Source organism: Bombina bombina, chromosome 7 (genome assembly GCF_027579735.1).
Source record: "Bombina bombina isolate aBomBom1 chromosome 7, aBomBom1.pri, whole genome shotgun sequence".
Taxonomy (NCBI): domain Eukaryota; kingdom Metazoa; phylum Chordata; class Amphibia; order Anura; family Bombinatoridae; genus Bombina; species Bombina bombina.
The window spans coordinates 516,529,369-516,554,672 of record NC_069505.1 but is presented as its reverse complement, the minus strand read 5'-3'; the positions used below and the strand labels follow the sequence as shown (position 1 = coordinate 516,554,672).

At 39.8% G+C, this 25,304-nt stretch overlaps 1 protein-coding gene across 1 annotated transcript in view; it reads right to left on the bottom strand.

Moving 5' to 3' along the window:
* LOC128666937 (cytochrome P450 2F2) overlaps positions 1 to 25,304 on the bottom strand; it is a 122,877-nt gene that overhangs the window by 75,281 nt on the left and 22,292 nt on the right. Inside the window, exons 2-3 of the mRNA XM_053721759.1 lie at positions 23,056 to 23,240; positions 8,371 to 8,533 (exon numbers count right to left, since the gene is read on the bottom strand). Coding sequence (XP_053577734.1) covers positions 8,371 to 8,533; positions 23,056 to 23,232 — 340 coding nt within the window. The 5' untranslated portion in view covers positions 23,233 to 23,240. The remainder of the gene's footprint in view (positions 1 to 8,370; positions 8,534 to 23,055; positions 23,241 to 25,304) is intronic.

Genomic DNA, 25,304 nt, shown 5'->3' with positions numbered 1-25,304 from the left:
AAGGGTGTATTGGGTGGGTTTTATTTTTAGGTTAAGGACTTTGGGCTTGCAAAAGAGCTAACTGCCCTTTTAAGAGCAATGCCCATCCAAATGCCCTTTTCAGGGCAATGGGGAGCTTAGTTTTTTTAGATAGTATTTAATTTGGGGGGTTGGTTGTGTGGGTGGTGGGTTTTACTGTTGGGGGGGTTGTTTGTATTTTTTTTTTCAGGTAAAAGAGCTGATTACTTTGGGGCAATGCCCCGCAAAAGGCCCTTTTAAGGGCTATTGGTAGTTTAGTTTAGTCTAGGGGTTTTTTTTTTTGTTTTTTTTTGTTTTTTTTTGACAGGGCTATTAGATTAGGTGTAATTAGTTTAAATATCTTGTAATATGTTTATTATTTTCTGTAATTTAGTGGGGGTTTTTGTACTTTAGCTAATTTAATTTAATTTAGGTAATTGTATTTAATGTAGTTAATTTATTTAATTATAGTGTAGTGTTAGGTGTTAGTGTAACTTAGATTCGGTTTTATTTTACAGGTACTTTTGTATTTATTTTAGCTTGGTAGTTATAAAATAGTTAATAACTATTTAATAACTATCTAGCTAAAATAAATACAAAAGTACCTATAAAATAAACCCTAAGGTAGCTGCAATATAACTAATAGTTACATTGTATCTATCTTAGGGTTTATTTTATAGGTAAGTATTTAGTTTTAAATACAAATAATGTAGTTAATGATAGGAATTTTATTTAGATTTATTTTAATTATATTTAAATAAGGGGGTGTTAGGGTTAGACTTAGATTTAGGGGTTAATACATTTAGTCAAGTGGCAGCGACGTTGGGGGCGGTTAATAAATGTAGGCAGGTAGCGGTGATGTTAGGGACGGCAGATTAGGGGTTAATAATATTTAACTAATGTTTGCGAGGCGGGAGTGCAGCGGTTTAGGGGTTAATATGTTTATTATAGTGGCGGCGGCAGATTAGGGGTTAATAAGTGTAGGTAGGTTGCGACGACATTGGGGCGGCAGATTAGGGGTTAATAAATATAATGTAGGTGTCGGCGATGTTAGGGGCAGCAGATTAGGGGTTCATAAATATAATGTAGGTGGCGGCGGTGTCCGTAGCGGCAGATTAGGGGTTAAAAATTGTATTATAGTGTTTGCTATGCAGGAGGGCCTCGGTTTAGGGGTTAATAGGTAGTTTATAGGTGTTAGTGTACTTTTTAGCATTTTAGTTATGAGTTTTATGCTACGGTGTTGTAGTGTAAAACTCATAACTACTGACTTTTAAATGCGTTAGGACTCTTGGAGGTAGAGGGTGTACCGCTCACTTTTTGGCCTCCCAGGACAGACTCGTAATACCAGCGCTATGGAAGTCCCATAGAAAAAAGGGTTTATGAAGTTTACGTAAGTCGTCTTGCGGTAAGGCCAAAGAAGTGTGCAGTGCCCCTAAACCTTCAAGACTCGTAATACCAGCGGGTGTAAAAAAGCAGCGTTAGGACCTCTTAACGCTGCTTTTTTACCCTAACGCACAACTCGTAATCTAGCCGTTAGTATTTAGTTTTAAATATGTATTATTTAGTTAATAATTGTAAGATTAATTTATCTCTATTTTAATTATGTTAAAGTTAGGGGGTGTTAGGTTTAGGGTTACATTAGGTTTAGGGGTAGGGGTTAATATAGTTTAATTTAGATTTTTGCGATGTGGGGGGCTGGCGGTTTAGGGGTTAATAGATGTATTTAGCGGTAGTGATGTGGGAGGCCAGAGGTTTAGTGGTTAATAGCTTTATTTAGTTGCGGCGATGTTAGGGAGCGGTGGAATAGGGGTTAATAGATTTATTATAGTGTGGGCGATGTTGGGGTGCAGGGGAATAGGGGTTAATAACTTTAGTATAGTGGCAGCGATATCGGGAGCAGTAGATTAGGGGTTAATAGTTTTATTTAGGTGGCAGCGATATCGGGGAGGCAGATTAGGGGTTAATAACATTATGTAGGTGGCGACGATGTCGGTGGGGGCAGATTAGGGGTGTTTAGACTAGGGGTTTATGTTAGGGTGTTAGGTTTAAACTTAACTTTTTTCCACCAATAGACATCAATGGGGTTGCGTTATAGAGCTTTTCATTCCGCGATCGCAGGTGTTAGACTTTTTTCTCACCCGCTCTTCCAATTGATGTCTATGGGGAAAGCGTGCACGAGCACGTCAAAACAGCGCTTGTTTTTTGTGCGGTAGGGAGCTTAAAAGCACCATATCGCACGCACAAGCCGGCTGTTTCAAAACTTGTAATCGCAGCGCTATGGAGGGTGAAATAACCCAACTTTTGCTGCATTCGTTTTGCACCCTCTATAGCGCAAAACTGCTGTATAATTTCTATGAAAGATGTATGGCCAAATGAGACCTCAGTTCTGTGCCTATTATGTATTATTATTTAGCATTTATTTTTATAAAGTAACACATTCAGGGCTAGATTACAAGTAGTGCGCTAAATTATCGCGCTGCCACATATGGGCTGTTTGCGGGATTGAGATGATTAACCAGCCATTACAAGTGGCTGGTTATTGCTACCGCAAGCTCGCAGTAGCAATTAGTGCTTATAAAATTAATGGTTAATTTTATAAATATGCCCCAAATGCCCCCAAAATACTGTCTAGTGTAGTTTAATAAAAAATAAAGATGGCAGCATCTTTATTTTTTTTTAAAATTTTCTGCACTAGGCAGTATTTTGGGGTTAAAGTTGGTGGGAGTGGGGTGCCTTTACATTGCAGTCAATGAGAACAGTGTGTTCCCAGTAAATATACAGTATATGCTTATATACATATATGTATGTGTTAATATGTGTATATACACATATTAACACATACATATACAGTATATGTATATCAGCAAATACATATATGTTTGATAGCTGCCATCGCTGCACGACTTACCCCCTTCACTGGCACAGATGTTCTGATACTGTCTCTGACGGCATCATAACGAGGCTCCCATAGGAGGCTATAGAAGCATGCTCTTGTGAAACGCGCGTTTGCATTGCGACTAACTTGTCATGAACTTTCATGAAAGCGATATATAGCCCTCCACTTGTAATCTAGCCCTCAGTATGTCCTGGAAAATGAGTAAGGATACACAATGACACTAATTCATAGAAAAAATACAGATTAATTCACAAATTTATACTGGAGGAGAAAGGCCTTGCTCCAGGGAGAGACAGATATCACTTGAGCCATTTTGTTAACCATTCTCATTTTTCCAGCTTTAGAGATGTTATATTGGATGAATGCCCCTGCGGCTTTCTTTATGAAAACTGCATGTTCAAGTTCGATCCTAGAGCATATAACTTTTTCCCTGCCCACCCCCCCCCCTTATACCATTTATATGCTCTAGTAAGACCACAGTACAGATGCGTGGAACATTACATTTCTTGCATTGGGGTCCCATAAATGTCTATGGAAACAACTTAAAGTCTATGGGGGGAAAGTCGTCTTTTTTGTAGAGGGTTCCCTTGAAAATCCTCAGGTCAAATCATTTTTGTAGACTGATCTCATCAAATTTTATGGGGTCAAATATTTTTTTTTCTATCTTGTAGAAAAGTACCATAAATGTATATGTGAAAAAACAAATTGTAGCGCAATCCTATGTCTTTGGGGACAAAATCATTGCTTGTAGACTGATCCAATAAAAGTGTAAGGGAACAAATAATCAGCAAGATTACAAGTGTTGCGTTATGGCTAAACCACTGAAAAATTGGCCATTGCACGCGGAATATGCAGGTCTCCCGTATTATAGGTTGCGGCAGTACAGCTATATCAGCTTTTGAGTGCAGGATTTTCATAGCGCTATATTACAGATTGTGCGGTCCGCCTATTACGCTAGTGTTATAGCTTATAATACCGCCACGATCCATTCCGCTATCTGAGACCAGTTTTTATGGATTTTGCAAAACAAAAATGTTTCACAAAACTCATAACAAAAAATGTTACAAAGTACGCTAACACCCATAAACTACACTATTAACTAGTGATGTCGCGAATAGTTAGCCGGCAAATAGTTCCCGGCGAACATAGCATGTTTGCGTTCGCCGTGGACGGCGAACATATGCGATGTTCGATCCGCCCCCTATTCGTCATCATTGAGTAAACTTTGACCCTGTACCTCACAGTCAGAAGACACATTACAGCCAATCAGCAGCAGACCCTCCCTCCCAGACCCTCCCACCTCCTGAACAGCATCCATTTTAGATTCATTTGGAAGCTGCATTCTTAGTGAGAGGAGGGACAGTGTAGCTGCTGCTGATTTAATAGGGAAATCGATAGCTAGGCTAGTGTATTCAGTGTCCACTACAGTCCTGAAGGACTCATCTGATCTCTGCTGTAAGGACAGCACCCCAAAAAGCCCTTTTTAGGGCTAGAACATCAGTCTGCTTTTTTTTTTTCCCTGTGTAATCTAATTGCAGTTGCCTGCCTGCCAGCGTGTGTGTCAGGCTCACAACGTATACTGTGCCCACTTGCCCAGTGCCACCACTCATATCTGGTGTAACAGTAGTGTACATTTAAAAAAAAACAACACTTTTTTGACTGTGAAATAATAGCAGACAGCTGCCAGTACCCAAGATGGCCGCCAATAAGGCAGATGGGGAGGGTTAGAGAGCTGTTTTGGGGTGGATCAGGGAGGTTGGGGGCTAAGGGGGGATGCTACACCACAGCATATGTAAATATACTAAAAAAAAACTATTAAAACATTTTCAAAACCTTTTATTTTAGAACTGGCAGACTTTCTGCCAGTACTTAAGATGGTGGGGACAATTGTGGGGTGGGGGAGGGAAGGGAGCTGTTTGGGAAGGATCAGGGGGTCTGATGTGTCAGGTGGGAGGCTGATCTCTACACTAAAGCTAAAATTAACCCTGCAAGCTCCCTACAAACTACCTAATTAACCCCTTCACTGCTAGCCATAATACACGTGTGATGCGCAGCAGCATTTAGCGGCCTTCTAATTACCAGAAAGCAACGCCAAAGTCATATATGTCTGCTATTTCTGAACAAAGGGGATCCCAGAGAAGCATTTACAACCATTTGTGCCATAATTGCACAAGCTGTTTGTAAATAATTTCAGTGAGAAACCTAAAATTGCGAAAAAAATTAATTATTTTTTAAATTTGATCGCATTTGGCTGTGAAATGGTGGCATTAAATATACCAAAATGGGCCTAGATCAATACTTTGGGTTGTCTACTACACTACACTTAAGCTAAAATTAACTCTACAAGCTACCTACATGCTCCCTAATTAACCCCTTCACTGCTGGGCATAAAACACGTGTGGTGTGCAGTGGCATTTAGCAGCCTTCTAATTACCAAAAAGCAACGCCAAAGCCATATAAGTCTGCTATAATGGCATGTCTGGCACACAGTGTTGGGGCAAGGGTCCATCTGACCACTGATACCTGGTCTGCAAAGCATGGTCAGGGCAGGTATATCACCTACACTGCGCACTGTGAAGCGGGCGTAACCCTTACACTACCTGGTCGATACAACATCATACCTGATGTTTTAAAGCACGTTATTCCAAACAATTTAGGAATGTTAGGTGATTTATGCCCTTTATGGATTAAAACCAGACTCTGTATCAACTATGTAATTTTCCATGGAAGTTTTGCCATGGATCCCCCTCCGGCATGCCACAGTCCAGGTGTTAGTCCCCTTGAAACAACTTTTCCATCACTATTGTGGCCAGAAAGAGTCCCTGTGGGTTTTAAAATTCGCCTGCCTATTGAAGTCTATGGCGGTTCGCCTGGTTTGCCCGGTTTGCCCGTTCGCAAACTTTTGCGGAAGTTCGCGTTCGCCGTTCGCGAACCCAAATTTTTAGGTTCGCAACATCACTACTATTAACCCCTAAACCGCCATCCCCCGCATCACAAATACTATAATAAACTTATTAACCCCTAATCCACTGCCCACCCACAAAGTCATCACTAAATAAATCTATTAACCCCTAAATCGCCATCCCCCCACATCGCTACTACTATAATAAACCTATTAACCCCCTAAACCACCAGCCCCCCACATCACAAAACAGTAAATAAAACTATTAACCCCAAACCTAAAACCCCCTAACTTTAAATTAAAATTACAATATAACTACCTTAAAATAAATAAAATCTTACCTGTGAAATTTAAAAAAACTAAGATTAAACTATAAATTAACCCAACATTACTATTTAAAAAAAAATTAAATAAACTAAAAATAAAAAAAAATAAATTACAATATTAAAAAAATCCTAACACTACGGAAAAAAACTAACATTACAAAAAAAAAACCCACTAAATTATGAAAATTAAAAATAATCTAAATATACAAAAAAAAAACACACTAAAATTACGAAAAATAAAAAAACACTAAGATTAGAAAAAATAATAAACAAAACTATCCAAAATAATAAAAATTAAAACAAAAAAACCACCCCAAAATAAAAACACACCCTAATCTATCAATAAACTACTAATAGCCCTTTTGTAGGGCATTGCTCTAAATTAAACAGCTGTTTTACATAATAAAGTTACAAAGTCCCCCCTAAAAGTAAATCCCCCACCCAACCAACCCCCGAAAATAAAAAAAAAACGTCTTACAAAAACCTAAGCTATCCATTGCCCCTAAATGGGCATTTGTATGGGCTCTTTTGTGCCCATTACAATAAGAAAGCCCTAATCTAAAAAAAAAAACACCCCAAAAAATAAAAAAAAACTAACCCCAGAAAATCTTCTCACAGTTCCTGTAGTCATCCATCTTCATCCAGGGGCCGAGAAGTCTTCATCCAGGCGGCGACATCTTCCTCCATTGCGGGGGCATCTTCTATCTTCATCCCGGTGGCACGGAGCTGTGCTGACCAGGACCAGTGGCGGTGACAACATCCAGCACACGGAGCATCCTCTTCATGCGATCGCTGCCACACACTGAAGCTTGAATACAAGGTACAGCTTTTATATTGGGGTACTCTTTCATTCCTATTGGCCGAAAAATTCAAATCAGCCAATAGGATGAGAACTGCTTAAATTATATTGGCTGATTTGAACAGCCAATAGAATTTAAGCAGCTCTCATTCTATTGGCTGATTTGATTTTTTTTGTGTTGTTTACTCATTTTTTTGCTTTATTTACACACCCGGTTTAGAGCACAACTTGTAATCTCGGTAAATTTTTGTTGAGGTTTCCTATATAACTCTATAGGGACGCATATTTTTTTTTTGTTCCTGAACATTTTTCTGTTAAAGGTTTCCATGAAGGTCTATAAGTAAAAATACCCTTGAAAGTGGGGGCAAACCATAAAACTCTGTGGTCAATTAATTTCTTGTAGAGAAATCCCATTTTCAGGGCAATGGGTAGCTTAGGTTTTTTATTTGGGGGGTTGGTTGGTTGGTGGGTTTTACTGTTGGGGGTCTTTGTATTTTTTACAGGTAAAAGAGCTGATTTCTTTAGGGCAATGCCCTACAAAAGGCCCTTTTAAGGGTTATTGGTAGTTTATTGTAGGCTAGTTTTTTTGTTGGGGGGGGGGGCTTTTTTATTTTTATTGGGCTATTAGATTAGGTGTAATTGTTTTTATTTTTGATAATTTCAAAAATAATTTCATATTTTTTATTTTTTATAATTTTAGACTTAAATTTTTTAGTAGTGTTAGTTTTTTTTTAATGTGTCATTTAGTTTTTTTAATTGGTAGTTATTTTAATTTAGTTCAATTTAGTTTTTTGCGATGTGGGGGTCTGACGGTTTAGGGGTTATTAGGTTTATTTAGTGACGGTGATGTGGGACGCCAGAGGTTTAGGGGTTAATAACTGTATTTAGTGGCGGCGATGTCAGGGAGTGGTAGAATAGGGGTTAAAAGCTTTATTATAGTGTTGGCGATGTTGGTGTGCGGGGAGAATAGGGGTTAATAACTGTTATTAGTGGTGGTAATGTCGGGAGCGGCAGATTAGGGGTTAATAACTTTATTTAGGTGTTGGCGATGTCGGGGGCAGCAGATTACGGTTGTTTAGACTTGGGGTTTATGTTAGGGTTTAAACACAACTTTTTTTTTCCCCATAGACATCAATGGGGTTGTGTTACAAAGCTTTTCATTCCGTGCTTCAGGTGTTTTTTTCTAACACTCTCTCCCCATTGAAGTCTATGGGGAAAGCATGCACAAGCACGTCAAAGCAGCCCTTGGATTTTGTGCGGTATGGAGTTTATTGCCACCATATCGCATGCACAAGGAGGCTTTTCAGAAACTTGTAATGGCAGCGCTATGGAGAGTGAAATAACGCAACTTTTGTTGCGGTCGTTTCGCACCCTCTATAGCGAAAAAATTGGAATCTAGGCGATTTTGCGTTGTAGGGAAAAGATAGACTGGAGCATTTTATTTACTTACCATGTCTTTTAAAGTAGTTCAGGAACACAGGGTAATCTCCTCGATCTCCGAATGTTTCCCCTTCATCAATGAATGCTTCTTTTATCATATCATAACCACAAATCACCACACCAGGATTAGGTCCAAAGTAGAATGAAAAAATTGGTCCATATTTATCTTTCATCTAAGGGTTTTCAAGAAAAAATAAAATCACTTTTTACTACAAGGCTGTATCCCAAAAAGTCAACAAACCCAACTCTTAGAATAACCTGATGATATTGGTTAGTAGACAAGGGAACAATGCTTTCTCATTTTATTTTCCCTTGATTTGTACTTTTCATTTCTTTCTCGTTTTCTTTATTTTTGTTTTTCATTCTTTGTTCATTTTCCCTTTCTCTTATAACTCTTTAATTTTCATTCTGTTCCCTTCTTTTTTCCTCTATCCCATTGTCTACGCTTCTTTAACCTCAACTCCCCATTTCTTCCCATTTCCATTTCTACCTTTTTATACCTCTCTCCCTCTATTTCTGTCTCTTTCTTTACCCATGCCTCTTTCCCCCTCTTCTCCTCTCTTTCCCTCACCATTTCTTTACCCTTTGCATAATCTTCCCAACTCATTCTTACTTTTCCCCTCTCTCTTTCTCTGTCCACCCCCTCTATCCCAGTCTTTATTTCTATCACTCCCTCTCTCTTTATTTCTCTCTCGGCCATTCTCCCTTTAGTTATACTTTCCACATTTTATTGATCTCTCTCCAACTTAATCACCCTGTTTCACAGCAGCTTCCTCCTTTTTTTCCTAGGTTTCCTCATACTCTGATCATTTTCTTCAGACATCTCTCTTCCTTTTCTACTTTTTTCTTGCCTCTCTTCCCACATTTCTCTCCTCACTTCCATTTCACTATAAGCTTTTTCACACATAAAAACTTATATCCCATTTATAAAATGATATCTCTCTCTTGTACCTCTCTTCCTTAGTCCTCAAACTTATCTTATCCTCCACCTTTCTCTTCATATCTTTCTCCTCTTCTTACTCTCTCTCTCTATTTATCTCCCTCTCTCATGAATCTTTTTCTCTCGTCCTCTGTCTCTTTGCTAATGTTCTTCACAACCTTCTCTTTCATCATAACTTTCTCTGTCTTTCTTTCTCTCCCTCTTTGTCTTTCCCTTTCTCTCCCACCTTCCTTCAATCTCTCCCCTCTTTCTCTTCTCCTGTACCTCTCCCTCTATCACACTCTCTCTCTCTTCTCCTGTGCCTCTCCCTCTATCTCTCCCACTCTCTCTCTTCTCCTGTGCCTCTCCCTCTCTCTCTCCCACTCTCTCTCTTCTCCTGTGCCTCTCACTCTACCTCTCCCATCTTTCTTATCCTGTGCCTCTCACTCTCTCTCTCCCTTCTGCTGTGCCTCTCACTCTCTCTCCCCCTCTCTCTCTTCTCCTGTGCCTCTCACTCTCTCTCCCACTCTCTCTCTTCTGCTGTGCCTTTCACTCTACCTCTCCCACTCTCTCTCTTCTCCTGTGACTCTCACTCTCTCTCTCTTCTGCTGTGCCTTTCACTCTATCTATCCCCTCTCTCGTCTCCTGTGCCTCTCACTCTCTCTCCCACTCTCTCTCTTCTCCTGTGCCTCTCACTCTACCTCTCCCATCTTTCTTATCCTGTGCCTCTCACTCTCTCTCTCTCTTCTGCTGTGCCTCTCACTCTCTCTCTCCCTCTCTCTCTCTTCTGCTGTGCCTCTCACTCTCTCTCCCCCTCTCTCTCTTCTCCTGTGCCTCTCACTCTCTCTCCCACTCTCTCTCTTCTGCTGTGCCTTTCACTCTACCTCTCCCACTCTCTCTCTTCTCCTGTGACTCTCACTCTCTCTCTTCTCCTGTGCCTCTCCCTCTCTCTCCCACTCTCTCTCTTCTCCTGTGCCTCTCACACTCTCTCCCACTCTCTCTCTTCTCCTGTGCCTCTCACTCTCTCTCCCACTCTCTCTCTTCTCCTGTGCCTCTCCCTCTATCTCTCCCACTCTCTCTCTTCTCCTGTGCCTCCCACTCTCTCTTTTCGGCTGTGCCTCTCCCTCTATCTCTCCCACTCTCTCTCTTCTCCTGTGCCTCTCACTCTCCCACTCTCTCTTCTCCTGTGCCTCTCACTCTCTCTCTTCTCCTGTGCCTCTCACTCTCTCTCCCACTCTCTCTCTTCTCCTGTGCCTCCCACTCTCTCTTTTCGGCTGTGCCTCTCCCTCTATCTCTCCCACTCTCTCTCTTCTCCTGTGCCTCTCACTCTCTCTCCCCCTCTCTCTTCTCCTGTGCCTCTCACTCTCTCTCCCCCTCTCTCTTCTCCTGTGCCTCTCACTCTCTCTCCCCCTCTTTCTTATCCTGTGCCTCTCACTCTCTCTCCCCCTCTTTCTTATCCTGTGCCTCTCACTCTCTCTCCCCCTCTCTCTTCTCCTGTGCCTCTCACTCTCTCTCCCCCTCTTTCTTCTCCTGTGCCTCTCACTCTCTCTCCCTCTTTCTTATCCTGTGCCTCTCACTCTCTCTCCCATCTTTCTTATCCTGTGCCTCTCACTCTCTCTCCCTTCTCCTGTGCCTCTTACTCTATTTCTCCCACTCTCTCTCTTCTCCTGTGACTCTCACTCTCTCACTTCTCCTGTGCCTCTCACTCTGTCTTTTGCCCTCTCTCTCTCTCTCATCTCCTGTACCTCTTACTCTAACGTTATCTCTCATTTTAAACTCCCTCTCTCTCTCCATTCACCCTATGTGTTACTCTTTATCTCCCTCAATATATCCCCCTTTAATCTTTTGTCTCTCCCCTTATCTCAGTTCCCTTGCCCTTCCCCCTCCCTGTTCACTCTTCTCTCTCTTACCCATAAAAACATGTAAATCATAGCGTTATACTCTTTAGAACAATTTTTTTTTATTGGACATTTGGCAGACATATTTTTGTAGATAACATTTATTGTTATTATTTAATTATTATTATTATTATTGTGTAACGCTGGGTACAAAGGCGATAACGATTTGTGGTAAGATACAAATGCATAACAGACTAAACTAAACTAGTACATGATGAGGAGGGTCTCGCTTTGAAGAGCATACAGTCTACTGGTTTAGGGTGCAGAATATAAGGTTTAGTTTGTTGCATTGATTGTAGTTGCAGCAGTCCAGATTTATTTTGGTTAGGACAAAAAACCGTTAGTAATACTCTATGATTAGGTGGATTTTCAAACAGTGTCTAAAAGTGTAGAAGGTTGGAGAAGGGGGGGAGTCCAGAAGACAGGAGCAGTATTTGAAAAATAGAGTGACAAAGGTCAGAGCTAGAGCCCAAAGATTGTGTAGACTTGTTTTTTATATTTAACTGGACTTTAAAAGGTAATTATTTTGCAATCTTGTAAACAGTTTGCATAAAAGCACTATGCAAATATACATATGTAAAATAAATAAACTTTGTACCATTACATCTGCCAGTTGCTGAGCACATGATCATAATTTTTTAAATGTTATGCCAATAAACAAAGTACCAAGCTGCAGATATAATCCCATTACACAATTCAGTCTGCAGTTATACTGAGTTCATTTGGTAATATCTTGAAAGAGAAAAAAAAAAAAAAAAAAAAAAAAAGTGAATTTTCAAACATTAGAAGATAATCACTGGTGAAAATTCCAAGATAAACATAATACTTGTAAAAAAAAGAACTAACTAACTGGCTTTCTCAGTTTTTCTGATAGTGAGCTAACTGTGCCAGAAGTAAACTTTTTGCATGCGTCTGGTAACGCTCGTATTACGAGTTGAAAGTAAAAAGTTATCACTTGCACGCTAGCTTGTTACATGCAAAAAACAGAAGTTAGAATATTGCATGAGCGATAACCTATTCCCATATAAAAGTCAATAGAGCAAAAAAAGTGGAAGAAAACCTAACCCAAACGCATATTCTTAAGTACACTAAGCAGACATAAAATTATGAATATTTCACATTCCAATGTTCTTCACATAGAAGAATATGTTCTGTTTATTTGTGAGCATATATGTCTGTAAATACATACATATATATATATATTTTGATATCATTCAACCCCAAAATAAAGGAAGAGCTTTGGTTTCCCTTCTTTTCATTGGTCCACCTGATCTTGAAAGAGCTGGTCTCTGACCGACCCATCCCTCTCTGGCCGGCCGGGATCCTGAAACTACCGGCCGGCCCCCGCACCCAGCACCCTCCAGGACACTTTACTTCTGGCAACTTTGAGGGCCCCTTGCCCCAAAGCTCTGCTCTCTTGGGGATTGGTACCCCATGGAGAGGGCAAGAGGTGGGCCAATTGCCGGAGACGAGCTCCATTGGGACCAGGGTTTCCAAGCCCTATTCAACAGACCCCTATGGAACCGCCGGTCGTATCAGCTAGGATCCCCAGGCCCCTTCATCCCAGGTCGCTCCAGTGGTCCTTTGTCCCAGAGCTCTGCTCTCTGGGGAATTACTACCTCTGGGGGAGGTTGGGTGATTTACAGGGGAGAGCACTCTCAGGAACCGGGGGTTTCCTTCCTTAGAGATACAAAACACTTACTAACCAGATCAAGTGGAATGGTCAGGGGAGTGTGATTGGTTTACTGTTGATGTGGTGGGCCTGTATTAGGCCATACCACATGAGGAAAGTTTGGATGCATTGAAAGAAATGATGAACCTCCTCAGTGATTATGACATTGCCTTAAAAAAAATTAATTCTGAAAACTGTGAGACTCCTGTTTACTTATAACTATTTTGAGTTTGATGGCTCTTTCTATCTGCAGAGGGGTGGAACGGCCATAGGGGCAAAGTTTGCCTGCGCTTACGCCAACCTGTTTATGGGTTGGTGGGAGCTGTCCCACGTCTATGCAGATAAAAATCCCTTTGGTAAAAGTATCATGGGATATAAGAGTTTTATTGATAACTTGTTGTTTATATGGATTGGTACTCAGTAAGAAAGTGAACAATTTGTTTGGATGTTAATTGTAGAATAAGAGACATGTCTATGCCCCCAAAAAATAAATAAGGCAGTAGCAGAGAAGCTCATTAATATAAATATATATATATATAAAAATCAGGGCAATAACATAAATTATGCTTACCTGATAATTTCATTTCCATTGAGGGGAGGAGAGTCCATGGCTTCATTCATTACTGTTTATGAATTAAGAACCTGGCCACCAGGAGGAGGCAAAGACACCCCAGCCAAAGGCTTAAATACCTCCCACACTTCCCTCATCCCCCAGTCATTCTGCTGAGGGAACAAGGAACAGTAGGAGAAATATCAGGGTATAAATGGTGCCAGAAGATAAATTAAATTTAGGTCCGCCCATCAGAGATACAGGCGGGAGCTGTGGACTCTGCTCCCCACGATGGAAATTAAATTATCAGGTAAGCATAATATATGTTTTCCATCTAAAGGGGAGGAGAGTCCAAAGCTTCATTCATTACTGTTGGGAACATATACCCAAGCTCTAGAGGACACTGAATGAAACTAGGAGGGAAAAGGTGGACCCTAATCAGAGGGCACCACAGCCTGCAAAACCTTTCTCCCAAAAACATCTTCCACAGAAGCAAAAACGTCAAATTTGTACCCCCCTGAGACAAATCTCTGCAAACACTTCAGGGTGAAGAGACCATTCCCCCGGATGGAAAGATTGCTTCCAGTTGTCCACACCTGGAATGTGAATCACTGAGAGCGAGCAGCTGTGGGACTCCACACACTCCAAGATCCGAGACACCTCCCTCATAGCTAGGTAGCTCCTTGTACCCCCTGATGGTTGATGTAAGCCACAAGGTAATGTTGTCGGTATGGAATCTAATGAAGCTGAACGACCCCAGAAGAGGCCATGCCTTCAGAGCATTGTAGATTGCTTGGAGTTCCAGAATATTTATCAGAAGGAGAGACTCCTCCAGGGACCATTTTCCTTGTGCCATCCTGGCACCCCAAACACCCCATCCTGCCAGACTCGCGTCCATGATCACAATCTCCTAGGATGTTCTCAGGAAGGATGTCCCCATGGACAGTTGCTCCGGATGGATCCACCAGAAGAGGGAGATCCGAGTCCGAGCATCCATAGATATCTGCTGTGATAGATCTGAATGATCGCTGTTCCACTCTCTCAACATGCACAATTGAAGAGGTCTGAGATGGAGCCTGGCAAATGGAATGACATCTATGCTGGAAACCATGAGTCTGATCACCTCCATACACTGAGCCACAGAGGGGCTTGAGGATGTCTGAAGGGCAAGACAAGCGGACGCAAGCTTCCTGCGTCGATAGTCTGTGAGAAATATTTTCATGTACATAGAGTCTATTATTGTGCCCAGGAACTCCACCCTGTTGCTGGGAACCAGGGAACTCTTTCCTGAGTTGATATTCTAACCATGAGATTGGAATAAAAGAAGAGCCCTCGAATGATCCTCTGCTAGACTGAGCAACGGCGCCTGGACTAGGATGTCGTCCAGATAGGGCACCACAGCAATGCCTCTGGCTCTGGCCACTGTAAGTAGCACCCCCAGAACCTTCGTGAAGACTCTCGGGCCGTCGCCAGACCAAAGGGAAGTGCCACAACCTGGAAGTGTTGGTCCAGAAACGCAAATCTCAGGAACTTGAAGTGGTCCCTGTGGATTGGCACATGAAGGTACGCATCCTTCAAGTCTATAGTTGTCATGAACTGTCCCTCTTGAACTAGGGGCAGAATAGAACTGATTGTTTACATTTTGAACAATGGAACACTCAGAAACTTGTTTAAACACTTTAGGTCCAGAATCGTGCGGAACGTGCCCTCCTTCTTTGGGGCCACAAAAAGATTTGAATAGTACCCTAGACCCCTTTCTAGTGTGTGTGTCACTACCAGCATGCGTGTGTGTCACTACCAGCATATGTGACTGTGTGTATGTTACAGTTAGCTTGTGTGCTTGTACATGTGTATGTCACTACCAGCATGTTTGTGTGTGTCACTACCAGCATGTGTGTGCGTGTGTGTGTCACTACCATACCTCCCAACATTTGAAAATTAAAAAGAGGGACACCCCCCCCCCCCGCAAAAAAATTGAAACGTGGTGGGCGGGGCTTAAAAAATCATAACACCAAAGTAATAAAAATAAAATTCTAAATAAAGTCATATATTTTAATACACTTAGGCAGCAAATCAAACACAAGCTCAAACCACTGGTATGGCTATGTGAGCGCTGTATTTAATTAGCCTTTGCAAAGACATTGCTAAATATTTTTATCTTAATTGCACATTTATTAATAAATTCTTTAAAACTACTCTCTGCATTCCCCATTAATATTCTGGCCTTTAAAGTCAGCAGAAATGCACAGTAGCACGCTACATAGCATACACTTACACACTACATAGCATACACATGCAGATACACACACACTACATAGCATACACTTATACATGCAGATACACACACACACACTACATAGCATACACTTATACATGCAGATACACACACACACACTACATAGCATACACTTATACATGCAGATACACACATTACATAGCATACACTTATACATGCAGATACACACACATTACATAGCATACACTTATACATGCAGATACACACACACACTACATAGCATACACTTATACATGCAGATACACACACACACATTACATAGCATACACTTATACATGCAGATACACACACACACACTACATAGCATACACTTATACATGCAGATACACACATTACATAGCATACACTTATACATGCAGATACACACACATTACATAGCATACACTTATACATGCAGATACACACACACACACTACATAGCATACACTTATACATGCAGATACACACACACACATTACATAGCATACACTTATACATGCAGATACACACACACATTACATAGCATACACTTATACATGCAGATACACACACATTACATAGCATACACTTATACATGCAGATACACACACATTACATAGCATACACTTATACATGCAGATACACACACACACTACATAGCATACACTTATACATGCAGATACACACACATTACATAGCATACACTTATACATGCAGATACACACACATTACATAGCATACACTTATACATGCAGATACACACACTACATAGCATACACTTATACATGCAGATACACACACACACACATTACATAGCATACACTTATACATGCAGATACACACACTACATAGCTTACATTTATACATGCAGACACACACACTACATAGCATAAACTTATACATACAGATACACACACAGAGTTATGGATACAGATAGACACACACACTACATCATATATGGGTATCTGTAATTCATTGTATGGGGTCCTGGGGTTGGCAAGCACATTAGCTGGCAGTTTGCGGCTGCCACTGCTCATTGTATAAAACTGAAGGCATGCTAGTATTATCACCAGGGGTTAGATATCATCATTACCAGAGGTAGGTTAGAGAGGTCACCATTACCCGTGGTGTATACAGCCTTCTTACTCCTGCTTAACCCACACACCATTCCTTTTCCACAGGGAATATAACAGGTATCTAACCCTGTGAGAGTAAAGCCAGCTGCTTCTGAGTATGGGCCCAACAGAATTTAAAAAAAAAAAAAAATTTTTTTTTTTTTTAAATGCCTGGGGCAAATCGGGACAGATGGCTAGCAACTCGGGACAGAGGGACAGACCCCTAAAATCGTGACTGTCCCGCGAAAATCGGGACAGTTGGGGGCATGTGTGTGTGTGTCACTACCAGCACGTGTATGTCACTACCAGCACGTGTGTGTATGTTACAGTTAGCTTGTGTACCTATATGAGCTAATTTATTGCGTTCCTGCAAATGGGCACACACGATAGATAACCAGCCGTATTTCAAGTCACGCGGTACAGTTATACCCTAGCGTATTAGCCTATATCACAACGATCCATTCCGTACTCAAAAAATGGCCTTTGAGTGTGGAATGTTCAGCTCACCCGTATTACAAGTAGCACAGTCAGGCTATTCCCACTAGCGTTATAGTTTATACCGTAACGATCCATTCCACAATCAAAGACCAGTAGTTATGGATTTTGCGAAACAAAAATGTTAAATAAAACTAATAAAAAAAATGTTACACAGTACACTAACACCCATAAACTACACTATTAACCCCTAAACTGCCACCTCCGCATCACAAATACTATAATAACCCTATTAACCTCTAATCCACTGCCCCCCACATCGCTACTACTAAAATAAACCTATTTACCCCTAAACTGCCGCCCCCCACATTGCTTCTACTCAAATAAACCTATAAACCCCTAAACCACCACCCCCACATCGCTACTACTTAAATAATCCTATTAACCCCTAAACCGCCGACCCCCCACATCGCAACAAACTATTAATCCCTAAACCTAACACCCGCTAACTGTAAATTAAAGTTACAATATAACTACCTTAAAATAAATAAAAAAAAAAAAAAAAAAACACACTTACCTGTGAAATCAATAAAACCTAATCTTAAATATAAATAAACCTAACATTACTATTATAAAAAAATATATATATGTACAAAAGGAGGTATCCGGATCCAATATTAGTATAAAACTTCTATATTTGACAAATTCTCTTTAAAAACACAGTGTATCAGCAGATACAGTTTCATCAGACCAGACTGACATTCTTAGCATAGATAGCTGGACAAACTGCAGCAGTTTGCCCAGCTATCTATGCTAAGAATGTCAGTAATATGGAAGTTTTATACTAATATTGGATCTGGATACCTCTTTTGTACTTTTGCAATATTTTTTTAGCGCTTTGTGGATGAAGGAAGCGCTACCATCCGGATACTCTAGTTGCATGCTGACGTGTGACGTCACCCCACGCTCCATTGTGCCATAGGAAGAAGGAACAGGAAGTGAAGGCAGAGCGCATAGCTAGATTGTGTATATATATATATATATATATATATATATATATATATATATATATATATATATATATATATATATATATATATATATATATATATATACTGTATATGTATATAAAAGCCTCTGACGAAGCGGTTTACCCATGAAACGCGTTAGGCCACACTCACCTTATGTCACGTCGATACCCGGCGCACACAGAAGTAACTGTTTGTCTGTGCTTCCTTTAGCCGGCTTGGTAAATATACTATTGGGCACTGTTTTTGAGACACAAATTGTCCCTGGCATATTTATTGTACCTCTGTGTTGCCCAGGTATCTAACAATTGTGGACTCACTTGAAGCTGAATCCGGTTTTTATAAGGAACTTTGTCCTCTTATGTTACAAGCAGCATTGTCTGGAAAGCAGTCACACGGGAACAACTATACCTGTGTATAACAGCTTGTACTTTAACTCATTTGATTGAGGGTCTATTTGTGAGTACCCATCTGTTTGGGAAGTTTTATTTGTGACATTTTATCTTATTGTATCCTATAATATAAAAGGCCAAGTGTGTTTGTCCGAAGCTGTCATGCGCAGTAGAGACAGCGTGAGGACAAACACACCTGGCCAGCAACTAGAGATGGGCGAATGTGTAAATTTCCGAATTCGAATGTTAGAACGAGTGTTATTACTGAAATTCTTATTATAAATCCGAATGTTAAGAACGAATATTCTTAAAAATTCTATAATCGAATGCTATTTACAGTTTTCGAATTCGAATGTTTATAATTATATTGAATGTTGTCCACATTCGAAATTTCGAATTTAACATTCTATTTAACAAATACTATTCAGAAGTTCAATAGTTCATGTGGTAGAGAGGAAATCTAGTAAATTGATACATAATAGATACAAATTTATCATTTCAAATGTTTCTATATAGAATATTGCATAATTCGAATATTACATTTAAAGAAAGCATTAGAAATACTATCACAAATATAAATTTGAATTTTTTCGAATGTAATCGTAAAATTCAAAACCGAACATTCGAAAATTGAATGTTATGTAAACATTCGAAATTCGATTAGAACGAACGTATGTGTTAAAATTCGTTTAATTTTTTGAATGTTGCAAAACATTCGCTCATCCCTACCTGCAACACACTGACCTGGCATCTGTGCCTGGGCCGACCGTCTGTGAAGGGGGCGGGGCTGTGAATGATGCGGGGGAAGCAGGGCCTGGCGTGACATGGACGGGGTCCGGGCGTGACGTGGGCGGGGCCAGGCAGACGGGAGAGAGAAAGCTCAAAAGAGGGGGGGGGATAGAGAGAGGGAGTGAGACAGCAAAAGAGAGGTGGAGGGAGAGAAAAAGAAAGGGGAGAGAGAGAGCACAATAGAGAGGGGGAGAAAGGGGAGAGAGCAAAAGAGAGGGGGAGAAAGGGGAGAGAGCAAAAGAGAGGGGGAGAAAGGGGAGAGAGCAAAAGAGAGGGGGAGAAAGGGGAGAGAGCAAAAGAGAGGGGGAGAAAGGGGAGAGAGGGGGAGAAAGGGGAGAGAGCAAAAGAGAGCGAGAGCGTGAGAGATATAACGCCATAGTATAAAACTCTTAACTAAAGTGCTAAAAAGTACACTAACACCCATAAACTACCTATTAACCCCTAAACCAAGGCCCCCCCACATCGCAAACACTAAAATAAAATTTTTAACCCCTAATCTGCTGAACCGGACATCGCCGCCACTATAATAAATATATTAACCCCTAAACCGCCGCACTCCCGCCTCGCAAACAATAGTTACATTTTAAAAAAACCTAATTTGCCGTCCCCAACATCGCCGCCACCTACCTACATTTATTAACCCCTAATCTGCCGCCCCAACGTCGCCGCCACTATATTAAATGTATTAACCCCTAAACCTAAGTCTAACCCTAACACCTCCCTAACTTAAATATAATTTAAATAAATCTAAATAAAATTACTATTATTAACTAAATTATCCATATTTAAAACTAACTACTTACCTATAAAATAAACCCTAATATAACTAATAGTTACATTGTAGCTATCTCAGGCTTTAGTTTTATTTTACAGGCAACTTTGTTTTTATTTTAACTAGGTACAATAGTTATTAATTATTTAATAACTACCTAGTTAAAATAAAGACAAATTTACCTGTAAAATAAAACCTAGCCTAAGTTACAATTACACTTAACACTACACTATAATTAAATTAATTCCCTAAATTAACTACAATTAACTACAATTATCTAGTACGGAAAAAAAAAACTAAATTACAGAAAATAATTAAGTTTTTTAAACTATTTACACCTAATCTAATCCCCCTAATAAAATAAAAAAGCCCCCCAAAATAATAAAAAGCCCTACCCTATACTAGATTACAAATAGCCCCTAAAAGGGCTTTTTGCGGGGCATTGCCTCTAAGTAATCAGCTCTTTTACCTGTAAAAAAAAGTACAATACCTCCCCCCAACATTAAAACCCACCACCCACACACCCAACCCTACTCTAAAACCCACCCAATCCCCCCTTAAAAAACACTAACCCCTTGAAGATCACCCTACCTTGAGAAGTCTTCACCCAAACGGGCCGAAGTCCTCAACGAAGCCGGGCAAAGTGGTCCTCCAGACGGGCAGAAGTCTTCATCCAAGCCGGGAAGAAGAGGTCCTCCAGACGGGCAGAAGTATTCATCCAGATGGCATCTTCTATCTTCATCCATCCGGCGTGGAGCGGGTCCATCTTCAAGACATCCGACGCAGAGCATCCTCTTCCATCTACGTCAACTGTAGAATGAAGGTTCCTTTAAATTACATCATCCAAGATGGCGTCCCTTCAATTCCGATTGGCTGATAGAATTCTATCAGCCAATCGGAATTAAGGTAGAAAAAAAATCCTATTGGCTGATCCAATCAGCCAATAGGATTGAGCTCACATTCTATTATCTGTTCCAATCAGCCAATAGAATGCAAGCTCAATCCTATTGGATCAGCCAATAGCATTTATTAAGGGGGATTGGGTGGGTTTTAGAGTAGGGTTGGGTGTGTGGGTGGTAGGTTTTAATGTTGGGGGGGTTTTACAGGTTAAAGAGCTAAGTACTTTGGGGCAATGCCCCGCAAAAAAGCCCTTTTAAGGGCTATTTGTAATTTAGTATAAGGTAGGGCTTTTTATTATTTTGGGGGGCTTTTTTATTTTATTATCGGGATTAGATTAGGTGTAATTAGTTTAACAAACTTGTAATTATTTTATTATTTTCTGTAATTTAGTGGGGGTTTTTTCATACTTTAGATAATTGTATTTAATTGTAATTAATTGTAGTTAATTTAGGTAATTAATTTAATTATAGTGTAGTGTTAGGTGTAATTGTAACTCAGGTTAGGTTTTATTTTACAGGTAAATTTGTCTTTATTTTAACTAGGTAGCTATTAAATAGTTAATAACTATTTAATAACTATTGTACCTGGTTAAAATAAAAACAAAGTTGCCTGTAAAATAAAAATAAAGCCTAAGATAGCTACAATGTAACTATTAGTTATATTGTAGCTAGCTTAGGGTTTATTCTACAGGTAAATATTTAGTTTTAAATAGGAATAATGTAGTTAATTGTAGTAATTTTATTTAGATTTATTTAAATTATATTTAAGTTGGGGGGTGTTAGGGTTAGACTTAGATTTAGGGGTTAATAACTTTAATATACTGGCGGCGATGTTGGGGGCAGAAGATTAGGGGTTAATACATATAATGTAGGTGGCGGCGGTGTCCAGAGCGGCAGATTAGGAGTTAATAATATATTGTAGGTGTCAGCGATGTTGGGGGCGGCAGATTAGGGGTTAATAAGTGTAAAATTAGGGGTGTATGTTAGGGTGTTAGGTGTAGACATAAAATGTATTTCCCAATAGGAATCAATGGGGCTGCGTTAGGAGCTGAACGCTGCTTTTTTGCAGGTGTTAGTTTTTTTTTTCAGCCGGCTCTCCCCCATTGATTCCTATGGGGAAATCGTGCACAAGCACGTTTAGCCAGCTCACCGCTACCGTAAGCAGCGCTGGTATTACAGTGAGATGTAGAGCTAAATTTTGCTCTCCGCTCACTTTTCTGCGGCTAACGCCGGGTTTGTAAAAACCTGTAATACCAGCGTTGTTTGTAGGTGAGCGGTGAGCTTAAACTGCACGTTAGCACCGCACAGCTTTACCGACAAAACTCGTAATCTAGCTGTTTCTTTATTAATTGTATATTTTATAAATATATATTTTACCAAAAAAACATTATAAATATATATATATATATATATAAAAATAAATAAATACATAGATCATATTCTACATATTTTTGTATGTGAAGAACATTGGAATGTGTCAGGTTAGTGCACTTTGGTTAAATACAATCGGCTTTGCCACTTTCCCCCATTTAATGCTCCATAGAAGTCTATGGGGGAATACATTAATGTGTTTGTGATATTTGGATTTGGCTTTTTGCACACATCAGCTTAGTGCTCATGCAAAACTTTTTACTTTCAACTTGTAATACACACGCTACCCGATCTACGCAAAAAGCCTCCGTTTAGTGAAGTTAATGTGCAAGTGGTAGCACAAAGTACCACTCCACTCATAATCTAGCCTTTTATTACTGCTTTTTCAAATCAAGATAACATGAGAACAAAGAAACATTGATAATAGGAGTAAATTAGAAAGTTGCTTAAAATTGCATGCTCTATCTGAATCATGAAAGGAAAAATGAGGGGTTAGTATCCCTTTAAGCCCAAAATATGTCACTGCCATTAAGTCTCTTTGCTCCTACATGGGATTAACCATACATCATGTCATTGTGATTAGGTCATTTTTGTCACCAACCTTCTTGAATGAATTCACAAGATGACCGGTCTCAATATTCAGGAGGTTTCCAATAAATGGTAAAGGAACTGGACCTGGTGGGAGTTTTGATCTCACTTTTAGCGTTTTCCAATAAATCAGGAAGATGTATGACATACAGAAGAGCACCAGAAAAAATGTTGCATTGAAAATATCCATCTTTCCACCTGTGAAAAAAAAGAAAGGGAATGAGCTCTCTATAAAGAAAAAATATTTTAAACTGCATAGGATTAAAATTACTTTGATATTAAACCAATGACTTACTTTGTGTTTGGTACATGAGGTCAATAATATGATATGTAAGTTTTTGAGAAAATGTCTATAGGTCTGAACATTTGCTGGAGGTAGATGGTTTTCTGAGGTCCAGTTGTAGAAAACTGAAAACTACGGTCCAACGTTAGTTGGTGTCTGAAGGCATTGATAGGTTGTTTGGCAAGTTTAAGGTGTTACAGAAGCATCAAATACAAATACCATTTTGTTAAAGTTACACAATAACATTTAAAGGATAAACAAAATTTGTACAAAGTACAATAGTAAGGGCCAGATTCTGATCAAATGTTTGCGCCCAATCGATAAGGGGTATATCACAAAGGTTTGTGCTCATCAGGCTTACTGCTTGTATTGCGAGTTGAAAGTAAACATAATCACATGAGCACAATCGCGATTTACGCTAGAATCATTACCGCAACGTCAGAGCTTTGGTTAACCGTTTTGCAAAACATAAAAGTTGCACAAAACACATCAAAAATACCTTACAAAGTAGAGTTACACTCATAATAAAACTATTTAAAGGGACAGTAAACCTTAAAAATAATGTTATATAATTCTGCACTATGTGCAGAATTATATAACATTATATTAGCCAAACATTAAACGTAATTTCCCCTATTCATTTTTAAAAGAAAGCGCTGGTTCACAGACCCGCTCTCTGCTGAGCGGGTCTGTTATATTTCCTCAGCGCATCGGGCCAGCTGTATAGTCACAGCCTGGCCCGACCGCGCCATAAGACTAAGTGCAGCTCGCTTAAAACGTTTAAATAATGTTTGGCTAATATAATGTTATATAATTCTGCACATAGTGCAGAATTATATAACATTATTTTTAAGGTTTACTGTCCCTTTAATACAAATTATTTTAAAAAAATAAAGGCTCAAATTTATGAAATCCCTTGGGTGTTAGAAAAAAAAGGAAGGCACATTTCTTTAACATTGAGAAACATACATGTACATGTCTTAAGTAGTGATGTCGCGAACCTAAAAATTTCGGTTCGCGAACGGCAGACTCGAACTTCCGCAACTGTTCGCGAACCGGCGAATCGCCATTGACTTCAATAGGCAGGCGAACTTTAAAACCAACAGGGACTCTTTCTGGCCACAATAGTGATGGAAAAGTTGTTTCAAGGGGACTAACACCTGGACTGTGGCATGCCGGAGGGGGATCCATGGCAAAACTCCCATGGAAAATTACATAGTTGATGCAGAGTCTGGTTTTAATCCATAAAGGGCATAAATCACCTAACATTCCTAAATTGTTTGGAATAACGTGCTTTAAAACATCAGGTATGATGTTGTATCGATCAGCAGGGCCGGACTGGGACCAAAAAAAAGGCCTGGGCATTTTAGGGCAAAGAGGCCCACTCCCCCCGCCCCCCTTTGCTCACCATTTCTTGTTTAACCGTATACCAAACATGGCAAGTATAATACTTGTTTGATAAAAACATTTAACATTTCCAATACCCTATAATTAATTTATTTTGTCAATTGGTTGGTATGAAAAAATTAAGTAAAATATAAAAAAAAACACAACAAAACCAAAATAAAGTGCTAGTTTTTTTTTTTAATAAAAAATAAACAAGTGCATTCTTAAAAGATTCCATCTGAATCAGCCAAACTTTAATCTAGATTTTAAGGAGTATGAAAGCCAAAAGTAAACTTTCACGATTCAAGACACTTCTTAAACTAACTTGTATTAGTAAGTTTACTTTGTTCTTTTGGTATCCTTTGTTAAAAACATATGTCCATATCCTCAGCAGCAATGCACTACTGGGAGCTAGCTGGTGATAGGTGGTTACACACACGTGTACTTATCATTAACTCACTAGATGTGTTCAGCTAGCTCCCAGTAGTGCAAAGCCAGGCGATGCTTCTGCACCACGTGACACGGCACATGAACTGTCCCGCCTGGGCTACGGCTGCAGCTCACTGATGGCATCATGTGACCCTACACATGAT